Raw genomic sequence first — 25,108 nt, 5'->3', positions numbered from 1 at the left:
TGGACGCCAGCGGCCCATGTTCCGACGGCGAGTTTCCCAAATGAGTGTTTCAGTAACGTTGCTTTCCCCTCAGTACCCTTCCCTCCTGCTCCTCAAGAGCTGCACTCTAATTCAGCGTTACAGGGTGTTGTAAACGTCTTTAATTTTTTTAGATTTTTTACGAAACGTTATGACGGATCAAAATATGTGCGCAAACGCAGTGTGTCATTTTCCCAGTAATCTTTTTTTATTTATTTTTATTTACGCACAGTATCACGCACACTACGAAGCTTGGCAATATGTAAATAAAAACAACAACAAAAAAACCTGGTCATAGAAGCAAAACAACAGAAGCAAATTAGACCAAGTACCCTATTGGAAATTCTCATTTGTGTGAGAAAGTTTCGTGTCTAATAAACACATATGAATCGTACAAGATATATAAGAACATATAAGAACCGTATAAGAATCATATAAGAACTATATAAGAACTATATGAGATATATGAGAACATACAAGCATCATATAAGAAACTAGTGGGAAGTTTCTTATAAGTTTCTTATGAGGATGTTATATATCTTATATAATTTTTATATAGTCCTCATATAATGCTTATATGGTTCTTATATGTTCTTATATAACTTGTATGATTCATACGTGTTTATTGGACACAAGAAATTTCTCATACAAATGATTTTTTTTACTAGGGTACGAACAATATGCGCATTGGGATCAACAGTGGTTCGGGTTATACGGGCAATCAAATGCCAAAAGTCTAAAAACAGCGCGAATTTCCTTACGTCAAACGAAATTAGGCGGCAGTGTCACGGAAATGCCAAACGCCAAAATAGTTTCGCATATGTTAAAGGGGCCCTGCAACGACTTTTTGACTGCTTTTCAATATGCACAGAACCTTAGCGCACTGAACGTCTTAACTTAGTCAAACTTTGTTTTTCTCGAATTTCGCTTTATTTTAAAGGTCATAGGAAAATATAAATTACAAAAAGCAAGCAAAAAATAACCACCTTTATGACGTCCATGGTCCTGGCTTCGGTGGCCGTGAACTAGAGAAGTGGTAGTGAGCTCAGCGAGTGCTCACGGCTGCCGTACTCCGTCTCAACGGCTGCAGGGGCCGAAACTAGAGCGTGTGCTCGATAGGCAGGATTAAACGGGCGGCCAGGGCGGCTCGCGTTGCGTTTGCTGCGCGACTAAACACAAATTCGGCATGATACTTCATTGGCCTCAAACGACAGCAAACACGGTGCAAAGATCGGTTCACAACGGGAGCCACTTCGCGCTGCCAGATCGCCAAACGGTTAATTCGCTAGCTAAACGTGCCCGCACGCTCGGAACCAGTCGGATCCTCCAGCCCATATGACCGCAGCGCCACTGCCTACATCCGGAAACTTTTTTACGCTCGCAGCTTCACAGCAATGCACCCGATCCCACTACACGTCTACACCGCGCGTCGGCACACGATCCCACTACACCTCGGTAGTATGCGCCGCAATTTCCACCGCTTAGTCCGGGTATGTCGACGGGTCATTTCTTGTTTGCGTACTTTATAAACTGCATTTGTTTCTTTTCTGATCTAAAATACTGAACAAAAACTACTTTTATGAATAATTGAAACGATTCGCGCCACTTATATTTTGTATTTTAACGTCACGGTGTCGTTCCTTGCCGCGCTTGTTCGGTACCACGAGTCGCCCCCGCAGGTGTAGAAAGCTTCCACGTCGTCCGGTTAAAATATGACGCACTCATCATTAGTTACTCTCTCCGTGCCCGCTGGGTTGACCGAACCACAAGAGATGTCGAAACCACAGAAAAGGTAGACCCTTAAATAGCATTGCAGGGCCCCCTTAAGAGCTGGTCCGGAAAAGAAAAGAACTGTGTCAAACTGAAGAACGCATATGTAGTCATAGATAGAATGAAAAGGGCATATAGGGCCTTCACTTGCGCGCTTCAAGCGTGAGCTTCCTACATTCAAGAACTGTTCGGCCATAGCCTCCTCTATACTCACAAAGCCTGTCAGTTTTACAACGGAGCCATAGAGTGCCCGGTCGCAGATTTGGAGCGCGAAGATCTGGAAACACAGAGCATCAAAAAGCCATTTCTTGGAGAGCCTGGACCTGAGTGCACAGCTTTTGCAGTGGTGAGGACCCGAAACACACGAAACACACGTTCAGGAGAGGCACGTTTTGGGCGTCTCGCCGCAGCGGGGCGCCAGTCACGTGGCTCTCCCTTCACCCGTTGTCTGCCGCTCCACCTTATCCATTTCGGCGTCCGCTTCTCGTGGCGATCTGCCAAGCTTTTTCATTGTATAGGAGGCTATGGCCGTACGTTCAAACTGTAAAACTTTTATTGGGCCTACCCATGAGTGACATTGGAGGATTCTTTCGTTGTATAAATCAAATACTGCTCCATTTAGCGTGTACAGAGTTTTTAGCGTTGATGGCTTTGATTAATTTTTCAGTATTTTTTTTCACTATCTCATTCTTCCCTACAGAGAGCGGTTCCATCGCGTATGCTACGGGCAAGGGATCGGCGATACTACGGCGTTCATTCCAGGCTCCATTCTGCTTTACCGGGTGGTACCACGTATCTGGCGTGAAGCGCCCCCACCTGTTCTTCCACGTCAGCAGCCAGGGAAACTACAGGGCCTTCCACTTTTTATCCGAGCCCTTCGTCGGCTTTTGGTACAAGGTTGTTTACTCGGAGAAGTGGACGGGATTGGCCAACGTGAGTGATTCACATTTTATCATTTTATTTCATTAATAAATACTGCCAGCCTGTTGGGGCCAAAATCGGAGTGAATGATCTGAGTACAATACACATTTCTCGTCCGGAAAGAATGCAACAGCAATTTGTGTGCACATCCTCGTTTTAAGCACTATGCTCAATTGCACACGACCAGCATTTTTTTCTTCAAAATCTGGTGCGGCATGGTTGGTGTATAGCATTGCACATAGTTACAGGATGGTACCTAATCAATACACAAAACAGCACAACAAATCTACGGTGTCGAAACAACTTAGCACTTAAAGAAGAATACCTGGAAGCCTGCAAAAGCTGAAAATTAATCGATGTCAACAACTAACGTCACTGGGTAGATTGTTCCATAGGTTTATTGTGTGCACAAAAATGCTTCTTCAAATAAATTTATCCGAGCAATAACTGGAGTAACCATTTTTAAATGACGTTATCGTTCAGAGTAGAAGGTTCTTGTTTTTAGGTATTTAAAGCTATCAATTTTTAAGAGTTTATTATAAATCTGAAAGAAAACCTAACACTCCGGCATGACCTTATATTGATTATGGGCTTTTCATTTGCTGATGTTCTAAGTCCCGTGACCGACGTTGATCGCCTGAAATCTGAGAAATATCACCCACGCGGCCAGTGATTGAACAATTTCACGCTTTTTAAAAAGGTTTACCTGCCACATATCCCAAGCTTTAGACAAGTATTCTTGGATAGGTATAATATTTCCATTTTAAATCGCTTAAAACGATTGCACCAAGATTTATATAGCTGTAGGTTTTTCAAGGTTGACACGATCAGCCCCGCGTAAATTAAGTTTATAATATTTTTCTTCGTTGAAATATGCATACACTGAGTATTGTTGATGTTAATTGTAATATTATATTCTCGACACAACCACGCCATTCCACAAAATATGTTGTTTAGCTTTATCTGGCCCTGAACTGAAAAAACGGGGGTATGAAGTACGCAGTCACCAGCGGACATTCGAATGTTCAAGGGGCCGTTAACAACAAGTCCAAACAAACTGTTGACGTAAACCAGAAAAAGCAGGGGGCCCAACACAACGTTGCGGCACCCCGGAGTATACATCAAGCATTCCTGTATTGGTACCATTGGTATCCACGAATTGTTGCCGATTTGTGAGATATGCGATAATCCATCTGATTACAAAAGAAGGAACACCAAGGTAGTGGAGTCACTAGAGTCAGTGGCACCTGAGGCGGTAGCCCGCCGCTATCCCCCCCCCCCCCCCCCCCTTCCGTTCTCGTGACCTGCCGCGACGCCCACCTGAGCGCTGCACCCGGAAAGATCGGCCCCTCCCCCCCCCCCCCCCCCCCCGCCTTCCCGCTCCCGACACGCACAAAGGTCTATTAATATTTTCACTAGTTTACAATAACGCACTCTGTCGAAGACCTTTGACAGTTCAGTCGATTGCGTAAGGGCTGTCACGGTTGACAAGTCTTTACGGAAACCATGTTTGTTGGGGTCTATGACAGCGTTATCCCCTTTAAAAGACACCGGCTGTTTATTTACAATGTGCTCTAGTAATTTACTAGATGCGCAGGTAGAGGCCCGTTCACACAGTTGCGTTCGGAGCGACCACTGCGCTTTCGAACGAATGCAACCGGTTGGAACGACGAGTTACCATGGCAACGAAGCACCAAACGGTCGTTTCGTTCGTGTTCGTTCGCAACGCAAGGAGTTGAGCCGGCCTGAAATTTTTTGTTACGTTCCGGAACGACTGCAACGACAGACCACTCACAGGTCAAAGAGAGCTCGGTCGCGCGCGTTGCATGCCGGTCGTGCCGGGCTTCTTTTATCTGCAAATATGGCGCCGGTAATGATCGTCGACGTGGACGGCGTGGTGCAAGCTCATCGTTCCCCGTAAAAGCGCTATCCTTGACTGTGAATTTTCGTCATGTGCCGGTATGATAACCCAGCACGTACTAGAAGGGAAGATCACCTACTCGTGCGGCGATCTCGTGGCGGCACTAGACCACAGAAACGCCCGTGCCGTCGTGTTTGTTTATTTCGACTCCCGTGGTGCTGTCTTAGTATTTGTGTCCTCGAACATCGCCCGGATTTCTTTTTTCGCGCATTCCATGTGTGTGCTCAAGTTTAAGGTATTACTGGTGCGTACCGTATAAAAGATACGAATATTCACGCGTTTTCATCACACGAGAAAGGTGATCAGTGTTAGCAATCCTGAACGCTCGCAACGTCTATCTGATCAAGAAATTTGATTTCTACTTTGCTATATCCCTGCTAATATTACACCGTCTTTTATAATCGTAGAAAAGGCGTGTGGCGAGATTTGTACTTTTGGCAAAAGCGTGTAATAAAGTTGTGATCGCACCAGACGGCGTACTGGATCTTATTGTTTTTTGAATGCACTACCCTGCAAGCGTATTCTGAAAAAAAAAAAAAGAAAATAAATAAAGCTTCAGGTCATAGAAGACGGTCTGTCTATTTTCTGCTACGCAAGTGAGTGGCAGCGCGTCCCCTTCTTTTTAGAAGCACCCCTGAAACAGCTGACGGCGGCGAAGAGGCGGTCGCCGTGCTGTCGACCCGCTGCGTTTGTTGCAGTGGTTGCAGGAGTGTACGCGCGGCGCAGAGCGGTCGTTCCGGTCACAACGGACGCAGTCGTGGATAACGGATTTGTTTCAGATGTCTGAACCAGCATTTATACAGTTATTGTAGACGCACAGCAGATCTTCGTGACTGTACACCGTAGCCGAAACCTCCGGCTGCTCCGGTGAGGACTTTGCGTCCGGGAGGAAACCGTCCGCCATGTTTCTAGGCGTAGCCGGGTTGCTTGGTATTGGCTAGGAGCAATAGCTGAAGTTCGTTTCTCATTGGCTGTTTATTCGTGTGGTTGCATGCGTTTGCATGTGTGTGTACACGTCGCGTACAGTTGTCGTTGATGTTGCAGCGGTTGCATTCGTTCGTAAGCATAGTGGTCACTCCGAACGCAACTGTGTGAACGGGCCTTAAGGGATAAGGGGGCGATAGGTTTGAAGTGGGTCACATCTTGCGCTTTTTTTGCTCTAAAAACTCTATCCAGTAGCCATGCAGTTATCTGGCAATACTGCGTCTTTGATTCAACTTGCAAATATGCATGTTAAGTATTTTCGGTACCATTGATATCCATAAAATGTTTGCGACTTGCGAGATACGCGGTAATTTATCAGAGGTTAAAGAGATATTTCGGGTTTTAAAGCATGGATCTTTATTTTTCACGGAACAACTCCACTTGAGTAATTCGCCCGTCCGTCCCTTTGTGCATTCCCCTGCTAAATTTAGCAGGAAACATTTCATGTGACGCCAAGACTTACCGCCGTGACGTCAAATCATATCGCGTGGAGTGATGTTACGTCAGAAAAAGTAATTTGACGTCATGGTGTGGTGTAAGTCAAGGTATTTCTTTGTGGTGTCATTTGATTCCATGACGTCAAGCGAAGTCAGGTTACTGGGCGTGCTTTTTTCTGTTAGATAAGGGTCGTTGCCAATGGACGATATACGTGCATGTATATGTATTTATGCAGCGCTTGCTCTTTGCAACAAGCGTCTACAGAACAAACACGCCTCCAACTCCCCCCCCCCCAAAAAAAAAAATAAAAAAAATAAAGCTGTTTGCAACTGTCATGCCGAATTAGTGCTTAATCGCGCAGAAAATGCAATGAGACCCGCTCTGGCTACCCGCTGCATATGACACGGGGTAAAGATCAGTTAAGAATGGGAGTCACTTCGTGCTGCCATACCGCGAAACGGCCAAACCGCCAGACAAAGCTTCTCGCCGAAGGTCTTGGGAACGCTCGGAGCTTGTCGGATCCTCCTGTCCATACGACCTGCACCGCGTACCTCCGGGACATTTCCGTGTCGGCGCGTGATCCCACTGCTCTTTTCCGGTATGCGCCGCCTTTTCCACCGCTTGGTGGCGGGTATGCGACGGGTCATTTCTTGTTTCCCTACTTTATAAACTACATTCGTTTTTTTTTTCTGATCTAAAATACTGAACAAAAACTACTTTTATAAATAATTGAAACAGATCGCGCCACTTATATTTTGTATTTCCACTAAAAAGAAGCTTTTAGTGGCTCTGACCAGTAGTAAGCCCAGGACCAAAGACGTCACATTTTGCGCGCTTTCGGTACCGCGGGTCACCCTCGTCGGTGGAGGAGGTTTCCGCGTTGTTCAGTTAAAACATGACGCACTGATATTTAGTTACCTTCTCCGTGCCCGCTGGCTTGCCCGAACCCCAAGAGACGTGGAAACCGCAAAAAAGGTAGACGCTTAAATATTATTGCAGGGCCACTTTAAGGAGCTCGTGTCGCAGAACAGGTAGCGTGGGCGTCGGTGGGACGGGAAGATCCTGATTGGTCGATGGGGACATGACGTCACAGCTACATTACCTCGCGCGGGAATTTCAATACCACAACGCTCACCTGAAACGTGACGTCCTGCATGAGAGAAAGTGATTAGAACAGGACATGGTAATGCGAATTAAATGTCGCCGCATGTCTAAAATGAATTCGCTTGATAAAAAAAAAATTATTCTGCCTTAATTTTTTTTTTTTTTTATTTGAACTTACGACTTTTCAATTCTGAGAAAGGCAAGCTACTGACTAAACCCCGCAGCCACTTTTTTTCTTTATTATAATGACAAGCAACGGTTCACGTCAATACGTAGCACAAGGCTTTTGCTGTGCATATTAAAAAACCCGCATTTCGAGGAGTGTATCACACAAGCCCAGCCAGGCTCGAGTTTGGAAAAAAACATTTTCGACCTCTTTTAGGAGTGAAAAGAAATAGAAGCGTTCCTCTCTGGCACTAGGGTCTGTATGCCGAACTGCCACGCGAGACCGCCAAATGCTTCACAGACCCAAAAGGAAGAACATGTCACATGGCACACAATCGTCATTTGTCGGTTTCAGGAAACCAAACCATTCAGACACGCTTTTTATTTATTTTATTTATTTCCAGTTTTAATGGTATGCTGCACATGGAGATGAACGCTGGCGAGCTAAAAGTGGAGACGATATAATCATATCACACGACAGGTACACATAACGTTTAATTGACTCTCAAATAGTCTTTTAGTTTGGAGTCAATTCGTTCGAAACTGGCGACCACTCCCAATTACTGCTTATCATCTTATAACATTCTCGAAGCAGTTTCACGCTTTGAGTTGTGCATTCACGAATGGTGCGAGCGCCTACGTCCATATTATGCATAGCCATTCTACTTTTCCATATATTACGGAGTCCCAAGAGCATGATTGTATCCTATGGCACCGGTAAACGGTCAATTGTTAAAGACCGGAGGGAGTATGGTTACGGGAGTTAATATTTAATGGTTCGCTGGAGCACGTCCCAATAAAGAAAAGCATCCCAGCAATCCGCAGAAAAGTGTTCAATACTTTGCGGCTGTTTGCATAACGTACAGATAACCGTCGAGTAAATGTTCATTTCTTTTTTCTATAAAAAAGTCTTTAGTTCCAGTTTTTCACTGTGCAATTAAAAACAACAAAGAATGTTTTGACCCTAGGCGGAACTAATGCTCTTTTAACATGTTTTAGTGCATCTTCTTGAGAGACTCCAGTACGTATAGATAGGCATTTGGGTGTAGCATCTGAACATCCAAAAGAGATGCTGCGACAAACTTTTGCAGATACCGATGACAGGCATTCGAAGGCAGAACGTACGTAAAGAAAGCGATATTCAAATACTGCCTCTCTCAGAAAACCAGAGAATGGTTTATAGCGCACAGGGCAAGTCGACACTACAAACCCTGTAGCACATCAAACACCTTGGTTTATATCACCGTTCGAAGAAAATGGTCAAGTCGATTGCGTATAAACATGGAACGAGAGACACTTTGACGAATAAATATGCGACAGAGTCCGACGATGCCCGCTATGGGTGAAAGAAAGAGATTCGTTGGATTTGTTCGTTCCCATTGAGACGCCCAGGTAAACACTCCGAAAACACAGTTGATACGTTGACTCGGGACTCCCTAACAATGTAGCACTTGGTATACATACCACAGCTTTCACGTAAAAACTAACAAACGAATTACACACTGTCGCCCGTGCGAAAGAAAAGCAACAAAAAACATCCTACTTCACGTGCTGTTCAGCTGGCGCTTTCAGTGTAACAGTTTTCTCCTGCCGATATCCGGCAGTCGCGCGGTAATGCTCACTGGAAAAGAGGGGAGGGGGGGGGGGGGGTCTGCGAATTTCAAATAAAGGGCAGCTAAATAGGCCTCCGCTTGTTAGGACCCTATGCCAGCGCGCTGTTGCGTCGGTTTTCATAGCTTTTTACACTCCTTACTACCGATTTTAACAAGAAGACAATTGTCAATAAAGGCGAATTACGCCAAAAGACTGCGCCTGAGGGTGTACCTTGTGCGTGACGGTTCCCTCTAATAATGGCGACAGTGGGAAGCAAAGCGAGGGAAGAAGGTATACTCACAAGCAGAGACTTACTATAAAATGTCTATTGCCACAGGGTTCTGTAACCTGCGGGAAAAGAATGTGTCTTGGCGTCGGATTAAGTTCGCTCTGGAGGGCGGTAGCTAGCATACAGATATTTTATTCTAACCAAGTGTGAGCCGTTGTCATACGCGAGATTTATTTGGCGTCATGAAAAATAAACCAACGCTGTCGATGTTTTGTTTACTGATTAATACACAACAATCTAATGTGCCAGTGTATTGTTTCGTTTCCCAATTTATGGTCTTTAATACACGTAACCGATTGAAATGCGTCGCCCCAAAAAGTCCTAATCACACACGGCACAAGGATCGTGGAACACCCTGAAGCAATCTACAGGGTAAAACAAGAAGACGCCAGGCTCTTTACATCGACCGCATAATTCGGTTTCCTAACCGATCGCGCTACGACTTTGTGCAGCGTTGACCACAGATGGTGCATTTTTTTTTTGTAATATTTGCGATGAGCGAACTTACCTGAGGAAAAAGTAAGGAAAGGAAAAGGCTTAGCTCCTATGGAAACGCAGCGACGCCACCGGTCTGCAAACAACACGGCGTCGTTTCGCACGGGAGACAAGAGATGGCGCAACAACCGCAGCCAACGAACGAGCATACGGCGCCGAGAGCAGGCCTTTTTAGCAGGCGATCTTTTCGAGTCAAAAGCGCCGCGCATTTCGCAGGCGGCGACAGTCGCAGAAACAAAAAAGACAGGCGCGGTAGCAGCAAGGAACTGGAGTTCCTTGTCTGCGAAAGGGCCGGCTCTCGGCGTCGTCTGCTCGTTCGTTGGCGGCAGTTGGCGTCGCGACCGCTTGCGTTATCTCTTGTCTCCCGTGCGAAACGGCGCCGTGTTGTTTGCAGACCAGTGGCGTCGCTACGTTTCAATAAGAGCTAAGCCTTTTTCTTTCTTTACTTTTTCCTCAGGTAAGTTCGCTCTTCGCAAATTTCACAAAAAAAAAATGCACCATCTGTGGGCAACGCTGCACAAGGTCGTAGCGCGATGGGTTAAGAAACTGAATTTTCCGGTCGATTTAAAAAGCCTGGCGTCTCCTTGTTTCACCCTGTAAATACCTTAATTTGCCTACTTTCAGTATTGGTTTCGTTGAAAATAAATCAATTTCTATCTAACTGCCTAATGCGTATTTCAGAACTCATAGAATTAATATTGGACTTGCAGATTAAACGGAACGTTTAATTCGTTCTTGTGACAAGCAAACGTTTCATGTTTTTTCTTCTTCTTCTTTTTTTACTTTGGGTCTTTCCAAATAAAAACGCAGCATCTGGTTTGCGAAGAATGATGGGTGTTCTTTGAAACCGGGGTTACACTGCTCATAGGTCATCCAAAACGCAGTCTGCCAACAGAATTCACTGCAATAATCCTGGTCCGAACGCAGCGTGCCAACATTCTCCTAGAACTTATTGCCATCCAGCATTTGAAACACGGATCTCGCGGTGACTCAAGTTCAAATCGGTAATCAGACTGTCTTTTCTATAATGAATAAGCAGCGTGACCCTGGCTTTAGGCATTAAAAAAATATAAAAAGGAAGTCGTGAAAGCTACTCTAGTGCTGTATGCGGAAATCAGTTATACGCTCAGGGAAACATTTTATGGGGGGGGGGGGGGGGGGAGGTGTATAATTGGCACTATAACTAAAATAACCCTCTGAATATTTTTAAATAACTTTTCGAGTTGTTAAAATAATGCTAAGTTTCCAACTATGCACTCACGTACTTGCTGGTTTTAAACAAAACATGCGGAACTAGTGAATAGTAAAAATCACATGAGCGCGTGGGAGGCGCGGCAGTGAGCATTTGTGCAAGAGCCGCAAGGCTAGCGATGGAAAAATACCGATAATAAAAAAAGATGTCTTGCGGGTGCACTTTCTTAACGTCAGCCTTGCACTTAGTGGTAACTTCAGCGCTCCAGCGCACTTCCCACGCGCTTCAAAGTCTTTATAAAATTTACTGATTGAGTGGCTTTTTATGGCGCTCTGTAGGTTTCTAGTCGAAATCATACATTGAGCTTCACTCGATGAAACAGAAACAAAACTATGTTTAATAATTTTAGTTGATTAACAAACTTATAATGACGATTTGCCCCTTTTATTATATCATCATCTCCGTGTAACTACTTGCACAGATTGCGTTAGTGTAGCTTAGGCCTTCGAAGACACGGGTGGATAGTTGCGTCGAAAGACGAGAGGTTATTCTAAACGAGTCAACTGACCTGCAATTCTTTTCCCGCAGGTTTCTATTGTAAGCGTTCTGCACCCTGCCAGTGAAGCCTCTTTTATCACCCTCGACGACCTCATGTTCGAGCCAGGTCCTTGCCCTCCAGGTTTGTGACCTAGTTTCTACCAAATACTAATCGGTGAGCAAGTATACCAAAAGACCGCTTCGGCACAAGTTGAGCCTACTGCGGGGCAGTCCAATCATATGGAACTTGGAGAGCGCCCAGGGAACGCATAATGCCTATCGCAACCAAGGACGCATCATCAGTGGTTGAGTTTGGGGCAAAGAAAACGACGCAGGTGTATTTGGCGGGTAAACAAGCACACAGGAGGTACGCAAGAGAGAGACGAACGTGCACACCCTATAACTACGGTGCGTGGAACGCCTCACCGATCGGTGTGTTTCTGGCGTGTCTACCGCGTCCAAAATGTAGTCCCCTTATTTTCGTCTGTTGAGAGTGAATGGACGGATGGATGGATAATGGCTGCACCCTTTATAACGGGCGACAGTTTGCGCCACCTAGTTTGGAAAATTCACAACTCCTTTTCCCCACATCTCTATTTGTTTCCCCCAAAACCCCTGCGACAATCAACAGACAGGGTAAATTATCACCAGGTAGACAATTAAAGGTTGGAATAAAAAAAAAAGAAGAAATGAAAACGCATTACCATCTCCTTCCCCGCTCAGGAACTCGGTTTGAAGTTTGAGCCGGAGCTACGCGGGAGGGAGTCGCAATATGCCTCTGTCCCTACTACCCTTGAGCTTGTGCTATACTTGTTTCTAAGTTCAGGTCTCTAGATCTTTAGCACAAGTTTTTTAGCCTTCCCTTAGTGATTTCGATTTTTTTTTAGTCCGTTCTTCCATCCTCGTCCGCAAACCTCTCTACCCCGCTAGACCTGTTACCCTCTCCGGAAAGTTTGGACAAAGCCCCGCTGACTCTAACGTGTTCTACAAGTGTCACGTTGTCGCCTGCCCCAATCCCGGGAGTAGCACATATATGGAGGTGAATACGGAAAACCTCTGTTCTGCCACGAATTTATTTTAAGCTGGAGAGTGTACGGAAGCTTCAGGGTTTAGCAGTTTTGATTTTGCGCCTTCGCTCTTGCGTTTTGGTGGAACTTACACGGCAAACCGCCAGGGTTACGTCATTCGACAACATGACAGGCCGGCTTTTTTGTCCTCATTGATTGCCGCGTAGAGACCACTTTGATGGTTGTCCGGTACACGTAGGCCGTTAAACACACGCATCGAACATAAGCAGTGGAGATCGTTGCTACGTAACCAAACAAGGAGCATCAACAAGCCATCGAAAAAAAAACGGGCAGCGTCCCATTTTTTTGTACACTCTCGCCTTTAACGAAGTTGAAACAAATCCATAGACGCCTCTAAGCAGCTGCGCCTGGGTGCCGCCATAACCGACCTTCAGTTTTTGTTTCCTCGTATTCCGTTTACTTCGATTTTTCATTATTGCCATTTTTGTTTTTAATGTGCCCTTTTCCCCCACATCGTTCTTTGTGGATGCTCATCAGCGAGTGTTTTAGTTGCTCGGTATCTCGGTAAGACAAGAGACGCTTAGGAAGGACGGCTGTAGTCTGGCGCTTATTTGAAGTGTCCATATTTATTCCCTATCTTGAAGTAGTTCATCGCAGGCGACTGCAATTTATGGTAAATGTTTGTTCGATGAAGACAAAAAATGAAAGCAAAACCGTTACTGAATGAAATGAACCTTTTGTAAAAATGAAATTGAGCACAGCTTGAGCATGAGAAACGTCTTGCTAACACCAGATTAGTAAGATAATTGACTTTTTTTTTCAAATGTGACGCGCCATATAGTAGTTGCGTGGAGCTCCAATTATCGTTGAGCGCAATTCTCTGGACACACACTATGGGCATGTATTGGACACAAGGGGTGTCCAATGCATGGCTTTGTGCCAATTCAAACACAGGATTTGTGTCCAAGTAATTGCGACCGCCAATATTGCCTTATGGGTTTCCGAAACGAGGTTCTTGTTTAGGCTACAGCGTTTGCATTGTTGATGTCATAGGTCGAAAATGAGACAAACATTAGCGTCTCACTTTGCGATCACCCAACAGAAATATCATCAAAGATGTATTACTTAAAGTACAGTTATAAGCCATTGAGAGTCGACATTGTGCTTAACAGTCCTTAAATCAGTCACACGAGAGATGAGCAATTTTTTGTGCCAGCTTTTCTCATGCTCAGCCGACGTTTCGCGTGCGCAATCTTCAAGAGTAGGTAAAAAATTCCGGTTTCATGCTTTATCTTCCCTTCCAATGATACGGGGTTATCAAACGGTGGTTTGAAAAGGGAATGTTTCGGAAATCCTCTTCAAAAGCTAGCATTCATATATGAAAAAACAATATATTGAATAGCTGCAACTAGCCAGTTTCTTTCCGCCGGCAGTCAATGTGACGCCTGCAAGACACGGCAACAACAGAGCCCCTACGGCTTCAACTAAACTCATATACAGATGCGAACATTTAAAAAGTCACTAACATAAAAAAGATTATTTCTTAAGGGCATAGTCGGGACGCATAATTTTCGAAATTCCGTTTTTACGAAATAAAAAAAAAATCCCGCAATTAGTAATCCGTTAGAGGCAACATATGTGGAGGGCTCGGCCAGCTTTAAGCCCCGCTAACAGCTTAGTTGCCCCGCCCATTAGTACTGGATTGGCTTGAACTCCTGGCTGAACACGCTACCGAGCCTAGTGTCCTCCTTTCGCGACATCCGGTGCTTCTAGTCTGGCCGACTGGCGTCTGACACCACCCGCTAGTCATGCGAGCAGACGCGTAAGAGCCTCCGGCATCGTCTGCTATTTCACCACCGTCTGTCATCGTCCTCAATGCCCATAATACGCGGACACAAAAGCTGAGCGTAGGCGTCCGTTTTCGCCTCCGTCCGTCGGCTATTTCGCCCCCGTCTAAAAACTTCTGCAACGCTTGCAAACCGCCACCATGAGAAAGGTGTTCTAGCGTACCATTATGCACGAGCCACGGTACAATACCAGCGTCTGTGAGCGCCTTTCGACGTGCAGTAATAAGCGACCGAGAGGAATAAAAACATGAATATAATGAAGAAGCAGACTTACCAGCTTCACTGTTTTTTGTTTTGGTTTTTTTGGTTTTTATATGACATCCGCGAACAAGATGGTTGAGCGTCATGACGCAAAATTAAAACGCGAAGTAAAATATTAGCTTTGGTACGCCAGGTGCAATGGAAAACTTGACGGCTACTTGAATTTCGAAACCAAATGACGGGAACGAAGACAGGCTTGACGCGAGCAGAACGCCTAATTGCATGCAGCCAAAAGGCTCGTAAATTCTTGCCCCTGGAGGTATCTTCTCGGTATTAAACCGTGGCTGCAATAACGGCGGTTGCACAATTCATAAAGCAGCGGAGCCGATTTTACTAGAACGGAACATCATTATTCGACACCAAACACCGCAAAAAAACAAGTCAAGATAGATCAAGCAACATATAGCCGACGATGGCTGACGGCTGATGATAGTTAGAGGAAGTAAATTGGCTTTGAAGGACGGGAGGAATCATGTGCTATCTTTTTAGACTTAGACTAGGTGGCACATGCTATTGCTGATTAGAAAGGGTATAGCCATTAAAGGGATGCTGTACCGAAATCTGGATTCCACAAAGCAAGTCTTTGCTTTCCACAAAGCGGCAAAAGCGTGCCATGGTATGCTACAAACATCAAAACATCACTCACACAACGATATATCAAATAGATGACCGCATTTTCCACAAAAAGGAGGCGCATTTGACAGATATGTTTATGTCCCGTTTCTCTGAGAAGGAGAGGGAATGGCCTCGCGTCTTCTCCGCCTCGCCGCCTTGAGCGGGGAAAATGAAGAGAGGAGGAAACGAGATATCTTGACATCACACGTCTCGTCAGCCACGTTCAATCTCGACATTTTGTTTCCCCAGAAAACGGCCGTGGATTCGAGATATCGCCTTACAAGTAGTGTTGTAGGGATTGTAGCGTCCCGGCCAACAGCTCCTGCATTGTTTTCTGAAATCTAAATTTCGGTTAACCATCCCTTTAACATCCACCCATTCATTCGTCCATCCATCTATCCAGGGTGGTGCGAGTTCCGAGCACGTTATATTCGGGCTGCGGCCAATGAGATTGCTACATTCGTCGGTTGAAACGCCGTTGAATAAATCACGAAGCGATAAGCATGAATATAATCAGCCGATCTTTTGTTTCTTATCAAGATTTTGTTGACTCTAATGGCGCGTTTACACTCGCGAATCGGCGCATGTGGAAAGTGGATATTGGAGCAGGGTGTTGAAATCGACTCGTAGCTGGTGGAAAATCTGGATTTAGGTCACTGACTGACCCAGGTTGTCCGCCACCCACAAAGAGTCGATTTCACCACCCGGTTCCAAAATCCCCTTTCCGCCTGCGCGAATCCACCCGCGAATCCGCAAGTGTAAACGTGTCACAGCTGAGCCCTACATCGCGAGAGAACGTGGGGCGGAAGTAGGGACAGTCTCATTCGACGTATTGAAATTGGACACAATGCATCCAGAAGCAACAGAGTTTTAAGGAACCTTTTTTGCATAAACGATACCATAGGATTGGCTCTCCGTTATGTACTGCGCATGCGCAAGGTCACTGTTGCTTTATTTTAGACCATTGCCTGAACCGTAAGCTGTGATCGTGTAGTCAAGGCGTCTGACATCTGAAGCGTCTCGAGTCTTTTATAGAACGACTGTTTTCCTTTGGGAAGGGGCTTCGCAAAGCTTAAAACGTAAATGAAAGTGTTCGTGGTTGTGCCGGGAACAAATGTCGTGGATGCGGTGAGAGGATCAAATAGAATTCACGGCAAAAATAACAAAACAAACGAAAGGCAAGATTGAACATCCCTGGTCAAACTGTCAACTATCTGCTCCGTTTCATGTTGCAAATTGTCATATAAAATAATATTTTTTTCTCTCACCGAACTCGAACTCATCGTTAAAAATGTGTATTGCCATGATTGCCTCGAAGGTCATCTGCTCTTTTAGCAGAAGAACTGTTAAGTCACGGTGGGGACGCAGCCGCCACGTTTGGCGCTGCCGTTCTGGCAAAACGAGACAAAATATGGTTATTTCCAAAATTTTGCTTGAGGCTATTTCTGCAAAAGTGAAACGCTTCACTTTCATTTCTGTGAAATTACCGAAAATTCCTCCCCCATAAATATTCGCGCTCTTCAACCACTTCACGATGCCATAGCGAATTTGTGTTGCAAGTGTGGGCGACATGCACCGATCGTCTGGAAGCGCTTATCTCTCAAAGCCGTTTTGTGGAAAACGGTCGGTCTGACTTCCCCATCCGAGCTACCAATCGTTTTGTCAAATTTCCGTTTCCTCAAACTCTCTAATATCCACGTCGGCTGCGGTCAATGGTCAAATGATTATGCAAAGGCGAGGGACGCGGATTTTTTTCACTCACGCCCAGCACATTGGTTATTTAGACTTGAAAGCATCTTCTATTATCTCGTATTTGTGTACAATTACTGGCATGATATTCTGGGATTAGGGGGGTGTCTTTCGCGGATGTTTGGAATAAAAAAGTGCCCGAAAAAGAAGCAGGAACACGGGAATTATCTGTGTTGTAAAGTCCTCACACTAGCCTCAAATTTAATATTTAAGGTTTAATTGACCGGGCGTACTGTTAAATTTTATTAGAAAAAAAAATCATAATTCACTAACATTGGCGAAAGTGTTTTAACTGGGAAATGCCCAACGATGTGTCCAGTACAGGCCGGACATCTCGTCCTAGTCGTTGACTGACGTTAGCCTCTAATTTAAAGTTTCCAGTAATTGCATCTCCGATTGGAACGCCACAATGTGGTGGATAATATAATTATCCTTTAGAGGTCATTGCAAACAGCAATGATCAACATTCGGTCTAGGCATTCCGTCTGCATAATGTCTGGCTCAAGGGTGCGCTACGAACAAAAATATGGTTCGCTTTCCTTGTTAATCTCATTGGAGATCCGTGGGGGGTGGTGAAAGTTTGAAGGGTGCGTTATCAGAGGAAAATCCGGGCGCGTTTCTGACGTTCATAAATACCGCAAGCGTTTGTAGGTCAGCGTCGAAAGACGACGTACACTTTTACTGCATCGAACACAATGTAATGGTAGCCAGGGCCACATGGACTTGTTCATCTGCGTGTCTGTGCGTACTCGTGTAGCTCATTACAGGACATGTCAGGACAACCTTGAAGTATTCGTGACCTCACGTGAGGTCACGATGTGCCGTAACACTGCATTACCTGATGGATCATGACCATGCGGTCACATCACGTTAGGTCGTGACCAATGTAACGTGTCTCCAGGTCAGGTGTCACCACGACTTAATGCCATGTCATGTAACCATGTCTTCTGACGTAAAATATTTTTACGTCATTCAATACACCGTACGGTTTATCTTCACTCGCCGAAACAAATGCAAATATCTTCTAAACAAATTGAAACACTCGCTACTTAAATTCTTAATTCTATGAGTTACATGGTTTCGTCAGAAGGGCTGTAACGAGGAAGCCCTTCGGTCGTCTGCTCGTTACCACGGCTGGAAGTCCAAACGGACAGAGTCGGACAGGCTATGATACCGAACGATTGGGCAGGGGCACTGAGTAACAGCTTGGCAGGGCACTCCGACGTTCGAGTTCGAGATCAGGGTTCAACGGCAGAGGCCACGGACCGCCTCATACTGGTGAAATTTCCGCGTAAGGGGGTATGCAAGCTTTCGCCGTGGTCCGTGAACGTTTCACCGCTCCGTCAAGAAAGCTGGACTTTCTCTCCGCTTTTTTGTTTGAACACGACAGCGAGCCGTGGCAAACCGTGTTGTGTCGAAAAGCGGGAAGCGATGTGACTGGCCCACCCTCTGTCCACGTACTCTGTGAGCTTCGCTCCATCACATTGTCGGGCCAGTCGTCCCGATGTGACCGCCCGCCTCCGCGCAAACCTTGCGGAACGAAAGCTTGACCTCCTTTCCATTCCGCTCTTGACCATCGTGATCACTGTGACCGTGATTGATAACCTCCGGAAGTTTCGTCATCAAACACGTCACCGGGTGGGGCGCTCTTGTTTGCCGTGATGTGTCGTGGCGATGGGTGAAGTTTCCCCCGCTTTTTTCACAAAGCGGTGAAGCGTTCACGGAACACGGCGCCAGTTTGCATACCCCTTTAGAGGGTCGCTAACGTTGAACCAAATTCATGGCTGGGTCAGTATAGGATTTCAAAGTTAAGCCTCATTAAACATATTTTTTTATCTTACTCGAGGTACTCTCGGTCGCTTTTTAAATGCATAGCTTTTACAAGGTCAGCCTCGGGTATTTGTGACAGTGACATGCACCTTCGATAACGTCACAATGTCACATGGAACTAGGGCGTCACGTGAAATGGTTTCGTTACGTGACATGAGGTTACGTTTAACCATGACGAAATGTAAAGTCAACGTTTCACACAATCCCGCGACGGCTTAAGATTGGCCTCCTTAATTTGGCCGCAGAAGTAGGAGCAGGAAGACCGAGACGCTATAAATGTTGAGCGTTTAGGACGCCTTTGGAAAATGCCAGAGACAGTCAAGGTTGTTTTCTTGTGTCAGACATGAAGCACAAATTTCTTCTGCAGGTCCTCAAGAAGGCTCGTGCGACTTCGACTGGGGAGACACGTGCGGCTACAGCGTGGGCAATGGCTCCGGTCTCTGGCAGCTGAACCACTGGAAGGCGAGCGACAGCGGCATCGGCTGGACTATTAACGAGGACGTAACGGTCGGACATGGCGGTAGGTTTTGTCCAGTATGGCATACACAGTGTTTAATTTTAATTCGAACACATCTTTGCAAAGAAAAAGCCGCGAAAGTACACTAATATTGTCTGCGCAGGTGAGAGATGCGGCCAAGATAACTTAATAAACGATGATAATTATCACGCTAAGTGAAATAGATAAATAAGATTTCTTCACATTGGTTTTGTTAAGCAAAAATAAATATATGGCTCCACGTTGGAACTTGAAGAGCGTCGTTGAAAACCACTTGATCAGTCAATATTAGACAGACATAAATGACGTGGGTCCCTGGCTATGCGCTTAAGTTACCGCTCAGGCAACAGGCGCGAGGCCTCCGGTTCGAAAACATAAATGATAATTTTATTCGTTGGTGGAATAAAGTTCTAATTAAAATGTATCTAACAATATTCTGTTAATTATCCAACTGGCCGCGACTATTAGAGATTATTAGGTCCGCTTGGCCTTATAAAAGAAGAGAGTCAGTGCGGAGGCAAGTTGGTGAAAATCTAAAATGATCTAGGTTAACCCGAGACTCAGGCAGGAGAATAAAAACAACATATGACAGTGTAACTTGTTTTTTTGCTTCTTTTTTTACTCTTGTGCATTTATATTGTACTTGTGTTCCAGTTTTGTGTTAAATTTTTCATGATCGTCGACACATACCGCGCTAAGCCTGGTTGAGTTGGGGCGAGTTTGTTTGCAATTCCGCAGCCGCGACGTTGAGGACCTCAGAAATCCCCCACACGTTATCTGCCGCACGAGCCGTGCAGAAACTGCCAAATCGCAAGTAAAATGGCGCCATATAAACTGAGCTGTTTGCTTTTCTACAAAACGGTTTTCATTAGGATCAAATACCGTGTATATGAAGTCCCACAGTGACGGCATTTTATGTTGTATTACTGTTTGAAGTTCATGAACCGAACTAAGTCTGCATTTCACTTATCTCAAAATACCGTTTTGGTGCACTTCAAGTGTTCAACAACATATAGCCACCAACCATACTTCAAAGCCATGACCTTGGAATCACTGTGATATTAACACTAGAGTTTACGTGAATATCTAAAAGCTTACGGTGGTAGAACAAAATAAGGGACAGAAAAGCTCTGACGACTCAGCGGTTCCTTGTAAAACTAAAATCCAAACATTGCAGCTAATTTTTCCACTGACACCTTAATAGGAAAATTACGCTTCTTAGAAAGAGGAAATCGCGAATGAAATGGCAGTAATTAATTTGGATCATCATCAAGGTGCATCACACGGCACCAAATACTTACTCATTTATTGTGTTATTTGTTTTTTAATACAACGTTCAAATCTTTACCACTTCGCATGACGTTTCGGGAGCCGGAATTAAATATCTACAAATCCTTTAAGAAAGTCTACTCTCCGATCAATTCGGTTTGCTTTGTGCATGTAAGGCGTTGTTATACAAAATCTTACATTAGTCACGAGGGAAAATGTCCATTGCGTGTGGAGTAAAAACACCGAATATAGTGGAAATGCTGACCATAAAATAAGAAGTCAGTTATTTTATAGTCTATTGTTTTTTGTGCACGTTAAGGTAGTTTAATGGATATACTAGTTTATAAATACATCAACATCCAATTAGTTAGCTCAAGTATTAATGCGCTAGAAGTAGGATTACTTCATAAAATAAAACATCAAGAATATGACGGAAATATTGATGCCGAACCCAGAAAGAAGCGATGTAACTCAAAGAACTTATCATTACCTAAATCTTCCCTCCATTCTTAAATAGTCCTTCATTTCTTTGATTACAAGCAGAATGATAGAACGCAGTGAGTTTCTGATATTTTAGGGACAAAAGTTGCTCTCTTACCCTTCCCAGAAGCTATTCTCCGTTCACCCGTAAGCTGAGAGTTTGGTGGAACCTTCGCGCTCGTTGAACAAGCGGATAACGGGTCTATCTCTCACCACGTGATATCAAGCTTCCGTGTATCACTAGTCACAAAAAGGGGGTCGGGTGATATAAGGGAGAAGGTTTATTTGTCCGGCGAGCGCGTATCTTTCACTCTCTACCAGTTCAGGAATGAAATCTCGGGGGTAACAAATAGAGGCCGGGCTCTTTAAATCGACCGCAAGATTCGGTTTCTTAACCTATCGCGGTACGATTTTGTGCAGCGTTGCTAAGAGGTGGTGAATTTTTTTCTGTGAAATTTGCAAATAGCGATCCTACCTGAAAAAAAAAAGAAAGAAAGAAAAAGTCTTTACTCCTACCCAGCGATGCCACCGGTCTTCAATCCTTACTGCTACAAACTCTAATGTTTCAAGACCGGTGACTTCGCTGCGTTTCCATAGCAGTTAAGCATTTTTCTTTCTTTACTTTTTGCTCAAGTGAGTTCGCTTTTTGCAAATTTTATAGAAAAAAATGCACCACCTGTGGGCAACGCTGCACAAAATCGTAGCGCGATAGGCTAAGAAACCGAATTTCTCGGTCAATTTGAAGACCCTGGCTGCCACCTGGAGACACTCGGTAGTACAGGCCGGACCCACTCTGTAGTCGTCTGGATTCAAGAGGTGATGAAATAGTGCGTCAAAGGAAATAGCGCTTAGTCATTCATAGTTTTCAATCCTGTACATCGGGCCAGATTTGTGTGTTTCTTCTGCACTGAGAGCGTTATGAATGACGGAGCGGTATTGGATTTAAACTATTATTTGCACACTCCCACTATATAGTAATCTAGTCTTAATGTCTTCGCCCCATTTGTCCACGTTTTCTGTCCCCTCCGCAGGTGGCTTCGCAATTTTCAAGCCTTCTTCGGGCACGAACCCCGTGGGTCTGCTGAGTTCTCCGAAAGTGAAGGGGCACACCGGTCGTCAATGCTTGCAGTTCTACTACTACGTTTCGCAAGGAAGAACCAACAACATTCCGCATGGACTCCGAGTGTTTGTTACTGGTAAGAATTTAAAACTTCCTTTGTGTTCCCGTTCGCCCACGCTAAAGGGAAGTGCAATAAACGAGATGAAGCTCCTGAAAGGTCAAAGGCTTTCTTCCTCTCATAAACAGGGGCAAGTTTGTTAACGTTTTTCGTCTCCGACGGTAGCATATTGATGCTTGCGTATAAATGTTCCTTCTGTCAGCCCCCCACATGATTAGGGGGTTCACCTTAGCTTTTACTGAGGTCTTTAAAGCGTAAGCATTAAGAGCTGCAGCTGAGGAGGAAAATGTTTATACAACTAGATGGGAACGAGTGCAGATGTCTACCCTGATGAAAAAAAGATGCGACTTAAAAACTATACTTTCTGACAAAGCGCACGAGTCCCATACAAATTCGTTCTTAACAAGCATTTTTAATGAGGAGCGATGGAAATGCTTGATTTGTTGTTTAGCAAGGGCTACATAAATATCTGCGAAATGTGAACGACTAGACTAGATACTTATTTTGGAACTCTGCAGTATGTTCTTTGGGTCATATTTTTTTATGGTGCGAATAATTTCAAATCTTGAGAGAAGGCAATTGGCCCGCGGTAGAGCGACATTACTGACCTGCATTTAGACGGCCACAACCTGTTGGAACATGCTTTTTTTAATTCCTGAATGGTTTGCCGCTGGCTCTCTCTTGATTTCAAAGACTGGGCAGGCCTAACTTGTATTTTTAGTTTATATTTACCAGGTCCGGTAAGCTTCAGACGGAGGTTGGTAAACAACTGCCGAAGGAGAAGAAATAAACTTGAGAGTACCTTGTTAGTACTTTAAAGGTTGTTTGCCGTCCTAACGAGAATTGGAACACCACATTTATAAAGATGAACATCTTTAGAAATGCATGGCGTGGGCAATCTCGAGCATATATTATCGCTTTGATGACAATGAGGTTTTGGCATGAGCCGAGAAGTTTCAATGGAACAAGAGCGTGTTGGTGCGGGTCAAGATTGAACAACGAATTGATATGTAGAACAAAAGCAATACCAATAAATCTTTCCTGGTTCTGTCCAGCTTCCTGATTTAACTCCCTTTTTAGAGGGAAATGAAAGGCCACAGGCGCAGAAAAACAATATTTTACCAAGCCTAAAACTTGATAAAACTTCGTGTAGCTTTGGTTCACGCAGTAAAGATGCTCAGCTCGTACAAGGTGACAGAACACATCTTCGTAGGGGCATAGCATATAATTGCACGAAATGCATACTAACAGCTTTGAAATGCAGGGTGTTTTCGCTTCTTGCTTCGCGAGTATTGTTCCGCAACATTCGTATTGTCTAATCAGGAAAATGTCAATGATCGTGTCGTGATAATAGCATGACCAGAACTGTCGGTATCCATTGGGCGGTACCGCGAAACGTCTTTTCTTTTCCGGTATGCCACGTGACGCCATGTTGATGAGTATCATGCGCCCTTTTCGCTATTTGCTTACATGTAGACGCATAGTGGCGTCGCTTCTGCTCTTTATAAAACACCGAAGAATAATGAATGGCTAGATGGACGGTACAATCTCAGCCAGCACGATTGGGGACAGGTTTGGGTTGTATACATACAAGTTTTTCCCAATTTGTTTCCCTTCGGTGTCGGGCAGGCGGTGTCTACACGTTGATTTATGCCTCGTCTCAGGTACGAATATAGAATGATAGGTATAAAGATCCACTACGAGCAGGTGCTCCTTCGTGTCACCGACCACTCCGGGAGGCGCGGTCGATCATTACGCGGGGGAAGTCTCGAAAGAGCAGGCTAACACTGCCTCCGCATGTTTAAAAGATATCGGCGAGAATTCATCAACATGGCGTCCGGCAGAATTTTGAGGCGCAAGTAGCTTACGTCGTATCGTCCTAGAAGAAGGAGTGACACGAAAACCACCCTCGTTATATTTTTTTTTCACCGCTATAATTCGAAGCAGAGGCGATATAAACTTTGAAGTGGGTAAAAGAAATAGATTGGAGACTCGCGCGAACTACACGCCGTTCCTCATAAAAAAAACAACAACAACAAAAAAAGAAAACAAATTGTAGCTTACGTGTTCTGAATTACCCTGTGTTTTGTAGAGTGTGCACAAAGTTTTATTAGCGAGTGCTCTATACGTAAGAGCACGAGACCGCATTTGCCCACATCAAGGGCAGGCATTGCGCTTGCGCTCTAAACCAGATTCATGATCAGGTGAAGATCCTCGGGGTGGCATCATGTTCGGGGCCGACAACGGCGGTGGTCAATTTATGTTGTTCTTGCTCTTGCCCAGGACACGATGGATCGCGCCTGCCTATTTGGGGCCTCTCCGGTGACGCCCTGTTCCACGAGAGATGGAGTCCTGCTCAAGCTTCGTTCGACGGCGGCCCTACCATCCAGGTTCAGGCTTTTTCACGTTTGAATCTCGATAAATGGTTTGTTTCTCGCTACTTCGGCAATTTGTTATCGGAGCATTTTTCGGCGCCTGGACCCCCGGTGCGTCTCCTGTAAGCCGCTGTCACACATCTTACAAAAGACAAAATATATATGTATATATGCTGCTAGCTGCACCTATAGGTTGACAGAATTATTTGCGGACAGGCCTTATGCTTGCTTCGAAGCACCTCTTTCAAGTTTTTGTACGACGAACGTGACCGTCCTACAGGAAATAAACACGCACCAGGCACTGGAAAGTTTTAGGGAACTGTTTTTTGCACATCCGATACGGCACCATGGGCCCTCCGGTGCGAACAGCGCATGCGCTCCCGCAGAAGGCTCGCACATGCGCAGTTCGTACCGGAGGGCCCACCGTACCAGATCGGGCGTGCGAAAACGAGCCCCCTCAAACTTTCGAGTTTCTGCCGACTGTCTTTTGTACGAATCAGTTTGTCCGTGTCCGTGTACGGTCGTCGTGACTGGGATATATTTCTCCGCTGAA

The 25,108-nt window shown here is 45.0% G+C and overlaps 1 protein-coding gene across 1 annotated transcript in view; it reads left to right on the top strand.

The window, feature by feature from the left end:
* LOC8039626 (MAM and LDL-receptor class A domain-containing protein 2) overlaps positions 1-25,108 on the top strand; it is a 297,389-nt gene that overhangs the window by 17,749 nt on the left and 254,532 nt on the right. Inside the window, exons 3-7 of the mRNA XM_040210496.1 lie at positions 2,489-2,721; positions 11,479-11,569; positions 19,125-19,277; positions 22,034-22,198; positions 24,464-24,570. Of these exons, the coding sequence (XP_040066430.1) occupies positions 2,489-2,721; positions 11,479-11,569; positions 19,125-19,277; positions 22,034-22,198; positions 24,464-24,570 (749 nt within the window). The remainder of the gene's footprint in view (positions 1-2,488; positions 2,722-11,478; positions 11,570-19,124; positions 19,278-22,033; positions 22,199-24,463; positions 24,571-25,108) is intronic.

The sequence above is a fragment of the Ixodes scapularis genome, unplaced genomic scaffold (genome assembly GCF_016920785.2).
Source record: "Ixodes scapularis isolate PalLabHiFi unplaced genomic scaffold, ASM1692078v2 PGA_scaffold6__148_contigs__length_123643588, whole genome shotgun sequence".
Lineage (NCBI taxonomy): Eukaryota > Metazoa > Arthropoda > Arachnida > Ixodida > Ixodidae > Ixodes > Ixodes scapularis.
Note: the sequence above shows the minus strand (reverse complement) of the source record. Positions and strands in the feature narration are given on the sequence as shown.